Source organism: Chanos chanos, chromosome 3 (genome assembly GCF_902362185.1).
Source record: "Chanos chanos chromosome 3, fChaCha1.1, whole genome shotgun sequence".
NCBI lineage: Eukaryota > Metazoa > Chordata > Actinopteri > Gonorynchiformes > Chanidae > Chanos > Chanos chanos.
The window spans coordinates 46,421,459-46,435,018 of NC_044497.1; the positions used below are offsets into that span (position 1 = coordinate 46,421,459).

At 40.3% G+C, this 13,560-nt stretch overlaps 1 protein-coding gene across 2 annotated transcripts in view; it reads right to left on the reverse strand.

Moving 5' to 3' along the window:
- Positions 1-4,153: 4,153 nt before the first annotated feature.
- The window catches only part of arhgap24 (Rho GTPase activating protein 24), an 86,164-nt gene continuing 76,757 nt past the window's right edge, over positions 4,154-13,560 (reverse strand). The window contains exons 5-10 of one of the 2 annotated variants that reach the window (XM_030768769.1): positions 10,312-10,519; positions 8,012-8,144; positions 6,697-6,770; positions 6,458-6,579; positions 4,887-5,958; positions 4,154-4,647 (exon numbers count right to left, since the gene is read on the reverse strand). In XM_030768769.1, the coding sequence (XP_030624629.1) occupies positions 4,404-4,647; positions 4,887-5,958; positions 6,458-6,579; positions 6,697-6,770; positions 8,012-8,144; positions 10,312-10,519 (1,853 nt within the window). In that variant the 3' untranslated portion in view covers positions 4,154-4,403. The remainder of the gene's footprint in view (positions 4,648-4,886; positions 5,959-6,457; positions 6,580-6,696; positions 6,771-8,011; positions 8,145-10,311; positions 10,520-13,560) is intronic. The other variant, XM_030768770.1, reaches the window with a different exon arrangement.

Sequence of the window (13,560 nt, forward strand, 5' to 3'; positions counted from 1 at the left end):
AGTGTAGAAGTGTGAGGGTACAATAAACTTCAATCTGATTCAAATTCAAAAGATTGACACCAGAGATGAAATGGCCTTATTAGCTATGTGTGTTGGATGGCTTTTTTGTTTCCATTATATTGCATTGACAGCCAACTGATTATGCTAACTTTGTTAATATTAGACAGACTCTAAGTATCTGCAGCCTTGAATCATTATTTAACAGGGACATAAGAGATAGAAGAAATAAGTCATTACAGTGCCATTATAGAAACCACCATTTGTCCAGTTGACTCATTTATCATGTCCATAATCAAACACAAAATCACTTACACAGAGATAGCACACCTTGTCAAATGCACCTCCTTCAGTGAACAAAATTTTTGAAATCTCACCGTAACACAAACCTCCACAAACACAGCAATATTGCAGCTACCACACAATGACTCAGTGACATTTGATTTTGATTGTTTCAATGGATTTTTCTTATTTCTCAGTGATCACTGTAGCGCAATAAACACTTGTTACAGTCTGGTTTTTAGAGGACGGGACAACCACGGGATCAGGTCATATACTGTTATATTGTAAATGTTAAGATTCTCATGGTGATGTTGAATCCAGTTTGGCTCTGCTGAGTCCTCTATTGGATTTCATTTTGAATCAGGTGGTGTTTTTAATCCATTCTTCTCTCCCTCTCCCTCTCCCTCTCTCTCTCCCTCTCCCTCTCTCTCTTTCTTTCCCTCTCTCTCTCTCTCTCTCTCCCTCTCTCTTTCTCTCTGCTGTTAGTGAGCCATTCTGTTGAGATTGTGAGGTAGAAACTGTGTTTGGTTCACACTACAGTGCTTTGTACAGTCTGATGGCATTTTTACATCTCCTGCTGCAGGCTATTGTTTGAATCTAAAGAGTAAACAAAAGCAAGAAAAGACATTGTTAAAAAATAATTAATTATTAAAAATGAACAAAACAGCACTATTGACAGCTGTTAGCACTCAACATTTTAAAGTTACTGTGTATGTAAAAATAAATATATGTATGTGATTGAAAATAAACAAATCTTTGACCTTGGAAATGAATTTATTGTTTCTTGTTTACTAGACCTCTTGCAGTTGGAATAACTGTTGGAAAGGGAGTGTTGATTTAACCGTCATTAACCATGTCATTTAAATACATTGCGCGTGCGCACACACACACATCACACATATAACACATGTAACACATACAGTGTAACACACAACACAACCTACTGAGCATTCACTACTGTTCTGAATTCATTTCAGCAACTAAACACTGTTATAAAACATGTGTTTGACAGTTTCAAATACTGGGGCAGATTAGTTATAGAACTAACTGATTCTGTAAACAAAACCATAAAAATAAAAAGGTATTTGATACCTATTTGCCAAAGCATTCTTATGTGCAGCAGCATATACAAAAGCAGACATCATAAGGCAATGTAAAATGCTTAAAGAAATACAGGAAAACAGACATTCACTCCTTGTATTCACTCCTTGTATTCAACTTACCGACCACCTGTCCTGGATCCTTTTGCACAGTTCCAGGCTTTTTGGTGTAGTTCACAGTGAGAGTCATTATCTTTGGTTGCCTGTACTGAGAGTGCTTTGCTGTGTGACTCAGAGGTTATGAAGTGCAGGTAAAATTAGCCACTTCATCAGAGTTACTTTGTTCCCTCCGTAGCTCCAGCGCGGGAGAGAGGGACGGAGGCTGGCATGGCAACAGAACATCTGTTTGGGAGGAGAGGGTATTCAGTCACTCTGCAGGAGCACAGAGCTAGGAGCTGAGGGGCATTAGTAAAGCGACAGACAAAATAAGGTGAGAAACAGGGACAGTCTCAGAGTGTAGCTATTCAGCAGTTAGCTGTATATAGCCATCTGTGGTCAAGATGTAAAGCTGAGGATTAAAAGCTAGAAATAAACAACATATACCAACTGTTGTCTGACCGAAGTGATAATAGATCTTTCTCATTTGATATGACTAATGTAAACATTCTATTCATTTGGTGTTTGAAAGATTAAATCCAAACTAGATATCCAAATGATACTGTGATAAATCACAAAATTATCCTCTCTTTATCCTCTCTCCTTTTAAATATTTGAAGAAATGTACCTGGTTCAACACACAAATTCACATTTCCCAAATGTCCTAGCTTAATGATTTTTGTTTGTTTGTGTTCGTGGGGATAGCTCCAGTACTTTTTGGATTAGGCAGCATAATAGAACAAAATGTATCCAAGGCGTCAAAAACAAACTATTATACCTGAATAAAGAATGCATTCTCATTTACATCTCCAAGGAGCTTTTATGGTATTCTTCTATAAGGTATGGGAGTGAAAATATTCGTTCATCCCCTCCCCTCTGTAGTCTTAACCTTGGAATGGAATTCACAGCTTGCGCTTACGCTGTCAGTGAGCACTAAGCTTATTATCTATCTGTGAGAGGTGCCGAACGAGGGAGCCTGGCTCCCTCCTCGCTTTCTTGTTCAAGCATTTGGTTTTTTTTTTTTTACATGAAACATTCCAGAGGTGAGGGGGTGGGAGGTGGGCTGTGACAGGCAAACAGACTGAGCCCTCTAATGGGGTCCTTGGAAAAAAAACAAAAAAACAAACAAAAAAAAATGGAACCAGGAGAAAACACCAATGACTTGTCACTTTAGCTTGTCTTGACAAAGATGGAAAAGTCCAGCGACGCAGTGGGGAAAGATATAATTCTGCTCTTGCGCTGGCAAATTGAGAAAGCAATTTAGAGTTGTGTCACTAATACACTACCCCTAACTGTCTAAAAACACACAACTGCATGCACATACAATAGCTCACATGCGCGCACACACACACACACACACACATATAAGTCTGACATTGGATGTCTGTACTTATGTTATTATTTGTGGATGAGTCATACAGAAATTCCTCGGCACATAACTTGATGGGGGACATTTTGTCGTTTGAAGAAAATAGTACATTCCTTCCTCCACTGGGATTGCTTTTCTATTCCATTTTCATTTTGAAAATGTTGTTTTTATGTCAAATAAAATGTGCTGCCTCCTGTGCTTTTTAATGTGATTCTAAGTTCCTTATTTTTGAATAATAATACCACAATCCAAGATAATGGCAAACATTCTGATAATCCACCACAAAAGTCCTTTTTTTTCAAATGGGGTCACAGAATTTAATTTGCATTCCATTTAATGCCTTTTAACTACAGTAGACTCAGTATAGCATTGTGTAAGGCTATTAACTGCCCTCAGACAAACCAAAATCATATCACCCTTAGATAAAGTCACATATTTGACCAAAAATACAATGATGAATATTAGACTTGCATTAGAGAAACAACTTAATCTTCATTTTACCCAAAGATCTGTGGCCTGAAAATGTTGATACACCATTGATACCTTAGCAGTACAGACAACACTGAGAAGGGCAGAGAGTCTAGATTTTATAAAATATTTACACATACTGTATATCTCCTTTTTTTTTTGGTCATGAGTAGAGCAAAATGGAAAACAAATATGGCCATGTGTAATCTGACTAAAGCTAGACAGGAGACAGAGAACAAATAACAGCACAAAATAGTTTCAGTACCACCATGAAAAATATAACACGTAAGTGCAAGGTAAAGCCTTGATATAAAATTGAACTGTGACACACTGATAATTTTCTGCTTAAATATCAGACATACATTAAAATATTACTTTAGTTTACTATTATACATACATATTTCTTCTTGCAGTTTTGAAACATCACTTTCCTCTATATATACACAGGCATAAACAGGACACTGCTTGACAACAGCGCAAAACAAAGGTCAAGTACATATTTGGTTGGATCACAAACAAGAAAGGCATGACATTCATAGTCCTTCTGCTGTCCTTTTTGAGTCAATCCATATTGTAAGGCTATGTCTCAGTCAGACGAATGACAACTTGTCTCCAAATTCAACAGTCAAAACCCTTTAAGTCTCGCAGTTCCAACGATCTCGTATTGCAATGTCCTTGTGTCATTCTTTGGATAGAAAGAGTATTTCCTCTCTCTCCCTCTTTAAGGATGAGGTATACTCTCTATTCTCCTCTGGTTCCAAATGGTATTTACCTGTTTCCCTCTTTCTCTGGATCCAGAAAGTATATTCCTTTTATGTCTTTAGTTACTGGTCTTAGATCAGTTTGATGTTTGGCTCAGTGGGCAGCATTCTGACATATATTTTAATTTCTGAACAAATCTGCCCTTGAAAGGGGTGCAGGCATATTCAGAATCGGAAGCAGACCCATATAATCATAGTTGATCCAAGATCAGTTACCAAGGACATAAAATAGCTAAAGAATACACTGAATCCAAATATCAACACTCCTGTCATCTAATTCAAATGGCATTTTCTCTCCTTCTTTGTCCTTGAAATTTGTCCTTCACCCTCTCACTGGATCCAGATGGCATTAGCCCGGTCAGGCCGGCGTGGGTCTGCTGTCAGTTCTCCAAAGGTGGAGAAAAACTGCTCCATCTCTTTCTGAAGCATCTCATTTCTCTTCTCAGCGTCGTCTTTGGCTCGTTCAGCGTTGCGGAGTTTGATCTCTACCATGGTGTACTTCTTCCTCTCCTGGTCCAGCTCCTCATGAAGATTCACCATCTCTGCCTCCAACTCCAGATTACGAAGCTCCAAACTTCACCAGAGAAACAGAGAGAATGTGTGTATTATTACAATTGCATTCAATATAATTATACTGAGTACAAGGACATTAATGTGGAAATGTCTAAATCTGTAACAATACTAGCGGTTGGGTAATCATGTAAGAAAATACACAAAAAGAGTACATAGTTAAACCTGATTTTTTTAAGCAATCTAAAGTAGCGCTGGATTCCAGACTGTTATCCTAATTTTGTGACTATGAGCTCTTTTTACCTCTTTACTCTAGCCTCGTATTCACTCTTCTGTTTGAGCATCTCCTGCTTAAGGCTGGCCACCAGACTGTGCAGTGCACTGTGATTGGTCGGCCCATTACTCAACGCAAATGTCTCACTGTTGTCACTGCTACTCGTTGCCCGGCTTCCTCTCCCTCCTCCATTTCCAGCCCTCCTTTCTGCGTCTCCCGGAACCAACCCACCATCTTCTTGCCCGGGCCCATCCAGAATGTGATCCTCATAGTGACCACCGAAGAAGTCCTGCTCAGGGCAGGTGGTGGTAGAGGAGCGGCAGGAGGTGGAGTTGTCTGGTAAGGAGATCTCACAGGAGGAGGTAGACCAGGTGGCGCTGTCTACACTCTGTTTGTCCTCACAGCTGCTGCTCAGACTGGGCTGCTGCTGCTGTAACTGCTGGACGTTGTCGTAGGTGGAAAGTCGGTTTTGCTGATCACCTTCCCTTGCCTTGCCCTCACGCATTGTCACGGCCCCGTTGGGCACCCACAGCCCATTACGTCCATTAATGGTCCCATTAACCACATCTGTGCTGGAGATGCCCATCCGTACCAGTCCGTTAGAGACCCCGCTGGTGCCCATCTTGGTTCCTGAGCACTTCAGGGTACCTGTGCGCCGGATTTGTAAGTTTGCAGAGCCTGGCATCATCTGGCCTTTCTCGTGGTTGGCATCAGTAGAGGAGGAAGAGGAGGAACTGAAGGAGCCATTGGTGACGATGCCGCTGCCTTTGCTGAATGCTGGGTTCTTCTTCACAGTTAGCGGTGGACTGCGGGTGACATCGAATCGGCCTGTAAGTCCATTTCGGGGGCTCCCAGAGTGTGGCGAGCCATTGTCGACTGGGATGTGGGTGGGCGATTCGGGGGCCTCCCACACACAGTGCCTGACCACTGTGGTGTTGTTGTTCTCTTTGTTCTGTAGCTGGCCGGCTGTAGGCCGCTTATGTGGTTCGTTGTTGTTGTTGTTGCACAGCTCCAGGGCAATGGGACTGTCTTCATCTTGGGGGAAAAGCACATCATGCTTCCCAATCAACACAGCCATTAACTGCTGCACCAACACAGTACCTGTAAACAGAGAGAACAACCATATAACTACACCATATACAGGCAAAGAAGAGATCGATTACATTTATGTCATTGAAGCACAGAATTGCAAAATCATAATTATAAAAAATCATATGATGATAGATCAGTGAGATCAAAATTGCTTAACTGACTAGGAGGGCAACCGAATTACAAAAATTACTTCATAGGCCGATAAAGGAGACAATTCACATTTGCTGTACAAAAATAAACAGTCAAATCATGGTTATGGCATGGAACTATGGATTAGTCAAGCTGCAGTTAAAGAATTTTCTCAGAGCAACAGACAGAGAGTGCCTGGGATACGCCTCATACAGTCTTCTTTCACACCAAGATCAAGGGGACATTGAGGAAGAAGACATTCAAAAGAACACTTCAAAGAGGCACAAGAGTACTGAGCATCACAGAAAACAAAGTGTAATGTTGATTGAACAGTTTTAGTTCAGAAAAATCAGCCATAAGAAATGTAAATCTAGCTTACCTTCCATAATTGTCACAGGGTCCTCCACCTTAGGCCTGAGTATATTTGGCCCAAACACTGTGGCAAGATTCTGTACACTCATTTTATTCACTCCTGAATAGGATTGCACTTCATCGAGAAATCTATGACAGAAAAACGAGAACTCAGTCAGTTCTTCTTCCTCCAAACAGACATATGGTATCATTATACAGGTTTATTGTCTGAAAAACATGTAAATTACTGATGTAAGAAGGTAGCACCTGCATATGTACTTGAGCAGATTATAGTTCACAGGAGGTAGGCTTTCCACTAGTCTTCTTAATTCCTTCATTCCCTGGACAAAGAAAGAAGAATTAAAATCACAGTCAAAATAAGAATCATCCTTGTCGAAGTTATACTGGTACTTCTTTCAGTGTTTCATTTAATGATCTCTACTAAGCATTCACAAAATCACCTGGAGACACACTGCAGTCACAACCTATTTTATATACCTCATCGAGACTGATTCTTATGTTAACTACCTAAGTACTACTGATAGCTATTAAAAATTCATGGTATAACTACATTATTTAATTATCAGCAGCTATGTCATTTGTGCTCTTAGCATAATCAATTAAACACGTAATACCGTGATCGTTTATAATTAGAATTTAATCAGTTCTCCATTTAGAAGCTGTTTTTAGACATCGATATGTAGCAATCGATATGTCCTTTCTCTGTGAGGATCCTCACAACCGTGCATCCATTTTGACCTGGCAGAGCTACGGAAGAGGGCCGGTTTTCAACATCTAAACTGATCTTGTACAATCCTACCTTTCCTTGACCTTCCATTGCACTTATGAATGTATCAACTGTAAAAAATAAAAAATATGTATAGGAAACCAGTGGGGTTGTCAGAGATGAAAATCTTATTCCGCTAGGACTCCTTAAATTCAATGTGTTCTGTGTTCTTTGTGCTTTGATTCCGTTTACTGTGAGACAATTTGATAGCTGCAGTCCAGGCAGATATGTAATTTATAAGGTGTGAGTCTGAGGTTTAAAGTCAAAGGGAGGGCAGTTCTGTCCCTGGAGGGTCAACCCTGTTTTATAGTTTAGCCCCCAAAGCAGAATGGAAAAAAAAAAAAGAAAGAAAGAAAAAAGAAAAGGCGAAACATCCTGAAACTCAATATTCAGGGTTTTGCAGCTAGCTACCACATCCAATTTGGATGGAGAAAATTTAGAAACATCACAAAGTCAGCGAGAATGTGAGAAAAGACTGTTTTTTGTGTGTGTGTTGCGGGGGCCGTGCTTGCCAATTCTATCGATGAAACAGCCAAAATAATTAAAAATAAATAAAATAATTAAAGTAGGTTACAATCTGCCATGTGATGTGTTTACATGACCACACCACATTATTGTATTATTAATGTAAAAAAGATTGTCAAAGGAGATGTTGTCAACAACCGCCAAGAATAAACAAAATGAATGCTTTCTTCACTGAACTAGATTGAATAAGAAAAAACAACCCGTTAAAAACAAAGATGAAACAAACAAATTAAGAAAAAATCATAAATAAAAGAATAATGAAATACTTACAGCGTCTTCATCCTTACTGAGGAGTTTGGTACACGCAAGAAAATCCTCATACTTAGAGAAGGGGATGACAGGTTCGGGCAACTCTCTCAGATAGAGCTTCAGTAGAGATGCCACTGTGTGTACATCTGTATTGCTGCAGAGAGAGAGAGAGAGAGAGAGAGAGAGACAGACAGACAGACAGACATACATACAGACAGAGGGAGACAGAGATAGAGATTGAGAGATTGAACGAAAACTTGACAACCTAGAGGAGATGAATGAGGGTCCAGGGTGCTTGGGGGTGGAGCTGGAGTAAATCTAAGCAGAGACACCTGACACAGTACCGGTAACTGGAGCTCTAAATCAGCTGAGACCAGTGCTGTCACGTGTCCCTATGGTGAATGACAATCAGACGGAAGAACAAGGGTCCCGACAGTTCATTTCAGGCAAGATTTATGGCCACCTCTCTGCCTGGGTGAGACCACGGGGGTGGAGCAGACATCCTTCACCAGCCTCAGAATCATCATGAACTTATCACTGATGTCACAGTTCTACGTGTCCCAGTTTTGCTTCACTCTGTGTGTGTGTGTGTGTGTGTGTGTGTGTGTGGATCAAAAACACTCTCCATCTTTCTCTCGCACCAATTTCTTTTTCAAATTCCACTTTCTAACTCTGTGTGTCTGTGTGTGTGTGTGTGTGTGTGTGTGTGTGTGTGTGTGTGCCTCCCCTTCCTTCCCTTTAGACGTAAAAACACACAAAAGCACAAATGCACACACAGAATAATCATGGCCTAAACCACCACCATCACCACTCTTAGTGTGCAAACTCGCCTTAATTATCACCTAAATTTCAGGCCATACGTTTCCTTTTCCAAGTGTCTAAATATGTACCGTGTTAAATATGCAGTGTGCTCTTCTTTCAGAACTGGTTGGCAGAAAAAACGCTGAATGTGGAGACATAATATTGAAACCACACTGACACAGTGAAAACCTATGTGAGCCTGGTATGCATATTATTTGCACTGCTTAGCATAATAAAAATGCAGAGCCTGCCATTTCTTTGTAGAAATTTGTCCACTATATCTAAAGTCTATCCTAATTACTGACCTACATTGAATTATAACCCAGAGGGCAGGCTGGAACGACTCAGTAAAGTGGATCCTACTCTTTCCTTCTCTTGGTTCGTACGGATGACAGGCAAAGTTTCAAAATGAAATGTCTGAGCTGACAGGCCATTTTAAAACGCCAATTTAATATGCTATGACTTTCTCAGGATCTTTGTGCCCATAGGAGCTCCTGTACACCATCACAAGTTCAGTCTGTGTTACCTGCCAATCCTGCCAACGCAGTGTTAATGGTTGATATGACTATATACAGCTGGCAGGTTTTAATTTCAGAACCTCTCTGTTTAAAGGTATATTAGGAAAGAATTCTGTACTCTCGCATAAGAATGCAGCCAAGTGAAGCAAGTGGCCACACAAAATACATGTTCTAATCCTCAGTTTTGGAAATCATTTTATCAGATATTGTCACTCACTCTTCATGCGCTATGAGTGACATAAGGCATATAAAACTCAGCAGTAAACACAGTCAGACTACCTGCCACTGACACACACACACACACACATACACACAGACAGAGACGCAGTATGTGTTTTTCTGACGCTTTGTCACATTCGGAGGTGCCATTCTTCCCACTCAGACGTGGAGAAAACCCACACAAACATCAACACAGCCTCAAACTGGCCAATTTGAGCTCATTTTGACAACACACCGTGGTGTCAGTTGGGTTTATGAATTAGATTTAACTTCTCATTACCCTTTTATTCCTTTGATTTATGGATTTAATCCAAGAATGGCACAAATGACGTGACTGACTGGACCAAGCAATGCCGTTCAGCCAAATCGGCTTATGACAGGTTGGCAATGAGGTGCATGCAGTTTGGAAATGACGACGGTGTCCAGGTTTGCGGATATGGTGAGAAATGATGGATGTTTTTAGTGAGAAGAATCGTCTTTTTCCGCCCTTGATTATTTTCTTTTATCACCCTAAAAATGCTTTGTGTAAGTAATGTTCTATGAAATGGTCCAAGTATACAGAGATAAATTTTCATTTTAACTCCAGTAATACATTTACATATTTACGTGTACTGTTTTACTTCTACGACATATTTCTAAAATGCGTAATTACTTATTTATTATTATAGGTTATATGAAGGTACACTTGAATGAGAGAGAGTCAGACGTAGTTATCAGGTTATTATGAACAGCCTACATAAATCAGACTGGGTTGTCATGTTAATACTCTGCGTGCTGGCGTACCAATCAAATGATGGTTTCTCCCCACAGTCAAAGGCGTCTTGCAGCTCTTTCACAAGGTTGGCCTGACCGGGCAGGCGGAACAGCCCCTCCTCTCGTAGACCTCTCTGACGGATGAAGTCCACACACTGCTCCACCAACATGGGAGCCATTTTATTCCCAAACCTCCTCTCATAGCGCACCGTCTCCTCTAACTTCTGGCCAAAGATTCCTGAAACATAAATATGCACACACACACACACACACACACACACACACAAATACAGTGTTAGACAGACAGCAAAGTTTAATGTTACACTGTAAGTCCAGAAAATGAAAGAAAGTTGTATTTCAGAATGTTTGGTTAAAACCTGAGGTCCTCAGGTGTTCAGAGTCATCCAGTGTGAGATATACCCAGACAATCTGCCTGATTCCTGTCAGACCCTGTCCAATGTTTATCTACACTTCATGCCCAGTCTTTCTTTTACTGCCATTTTGATTTGAAAAAGTGCATGCATTGTTGTTTGAAATACTGAACACAAATTTCTTAATCTTCAGTGTTCATTAAAAAAATCTTACTTGATCTTATTGATATATATGATGTTAAGGGACACATACCTAGAGTTTTGGTGTCTTATACCACAGATCTTACTTTCAGAGAGATTATTATTAAACAGGACAGAAAGGCCATTCAGAAAAGCAGAATGTTCCCTCCACTTGGCATTTCTCAAAGCCTCAAAAAAAAAAAAAAAAAAAAAAAGAAAAAATCAAAGTGCAGCTAAAAAGGCTTTGATATGAGTTCTAATCCAGTGGCGGCGTGATTTCTCTTTTCGGCCCATTATCATTCACCACAATTAATTACCGAACGTAGACCTCCATGAAAAAAAAACAAAACAAAACAAAACAAAAAACAGACACACTCTGCTGAGGGGGAAAAAACAATTAAATCTAAAACTTCCTCTTGCCCTCTCTTTCTTTCCCTCTTCCCCCTCCCCACACACACAGACACCACACACACTGTCACACACAGGTGTTCTCTCTCTCTCTCTCTCTCTCTCGCTCTCCTTTTGTCCTCTTCACTCAACTAAAAGAGTGTGATTCACATTAAAGGGGTCACATGTGGATAGAGAGTGAAAGGGGATTAAGATGGTCTTCCTGGAAGCGTTGGATATGCATAACTTTCCAGGTCTCCAGACACAGTCAAACTCAGTGCACATGGTTCAAACAGTCCACAAGGACAACCAGATTAGGTGTTCTCCCGTTAGAAATAGTTATTCTGACAAAACTTAAAAACATGTCAAGATATTTCTAATTGGGTATTCCTGTGAACTTTGTTTCCCTTAACATCATATATATCAATAAGGTCAAGTAAGATTTTTTCACCAAATATTAAATGATGCGCTTTTCATACAAAATGCGTTTCCGAGCATCACTTGGAACGAATGCGTAAATGAGAACCTGAAAAGACAAACATTTTGCGATTTACCGTTTGTGTCCAAGTGAAGCATATTTTCTTTTAATTTACATACTCAGGCTATTGCGAACTTTCAATAAAGATGAATTCAGATCATGAGATTGCTATTGCCAAATCACACTTTGAGGTAAAAATGTCATTGTGTACCATCTGCTTCTGACACTCATGCTCTTTTTAAATCAGCGACTGACACGCTGTGATCTCACACTCACCCCTCTTGATGTTCACACAACTCAGTATTCTCCTGTATATGTTTCTGTTGATTAAACTGTGATAGGACAAGGCAGCGAAGGCACTACTGGCACAGTCTCTGTTTTCCAGCATTTTACAGGATGAGCAAAAATCCATAACACAATTCAAACACTTTCCCACAAAACTGGGTCTGATAAGAGCCCAGATACAAAGAGACAAAAAATACGTCCACATGGCCTTCAAATTGTTTCACGAATTCGTGTTTCGTTCTCATGTTTGTCATCCCAGTCCATGGAGGATAATTTGAGGACGCGACTGTGAAAGCAGCTAGCATGGTAACATCCGCATCAAAAGAAGAAATTTAGATCATTGACAGTGATACAGTGTTCTCATCTTCTTTCTCACTCTCTGTCTCTCTCTCTCTCTCTCTTCACAAAGACTTGAATTCTTTGTTGTTGTTTTGGATTTTACTCACTGTTTGTTAGGTAACTTTGTTTTGGCAGTGAAACCTCATTGTTCAGAAGGTATTCTTTAGTGGTTAGCCTCTTTCCATTTAGAGAGAAAATATGTTAAGTATTCCACCATGACTGCAGAAAAGCTTCAAAATCTTAACTCTGACTTCCTTCTCAGGTCTAAATGCCTGACGTAGATTACAAATAAAGAAAAAGAAATCTTTAAATGAATCCAACCAGATTTAGTGTGGAAGAACAACTATTGGAGATCCTGAAGAATCAGTATCCACAGAGAGATATCAAGGCTTGAGACTTTCGACTATGGAGAGTTGTGCCCGAAATTGAAAAAGTGCAGAAAAGTGCATCCACAAGTTTTAACTGGTCTTACTCTATATTCAAGAGAAAAATCCCCTCTCTCCTCTTCGTCCTTTGCCTCTTTCCACTGAATGTTAAGTTTGGCGCCCTGGAATCGTTTTTGCCTAATTTCTTGTAAGGTATTCAGTCTGAACTAGGCTTTGTGTCTTTGTTAAATCCCCCCTGGCTTTAGTTTTCAGGTCTGAGTTGGCTTCAGTCTGCCCTCTGAAAACTCCTGGTGTGCATTAAGTAGAATGCCCTCACTGACTTTGACTTCCTTATGCTTCAGTTGCTGGATTTCCAGCAATACAACAGGCAATTAATCCCTGCTTCTAGTGTGCACACACATGCGTAGACATCCAGATGAACACACACACACACACACACACACACACACACACACACAAAATCACACACACAATCAGACAGGAGCTGCCAAAAGCTCGCAAAGCATTTCTGCCAAGTGCATCAGTTTCCTTCAATATTCTCCTACCGTTTGCTGTTTGTCTGGTTACTGCGCTAATCAGAAAAAAACAAGGACAGAAAATGCAAACAGAATGGAAAGGCAATCCCTGCTGACCAGGATGAGGAGAAATCCCACGTGATAACAATGACAGCCACAAAACAGCCCTCATTCCTTCCAACAAATACACATGGCATGGCCCCAATCTTCACTTACAGTCCAATCCAATCTCACTGCTTCAACTGTCTGGCGATGGGACAACTGTCGCAAAATCAAACTGAAGCAAATGATTGAGGAAAACTTCATCCAGCTCAGTTTGAAATCATACCTTCTCCCAA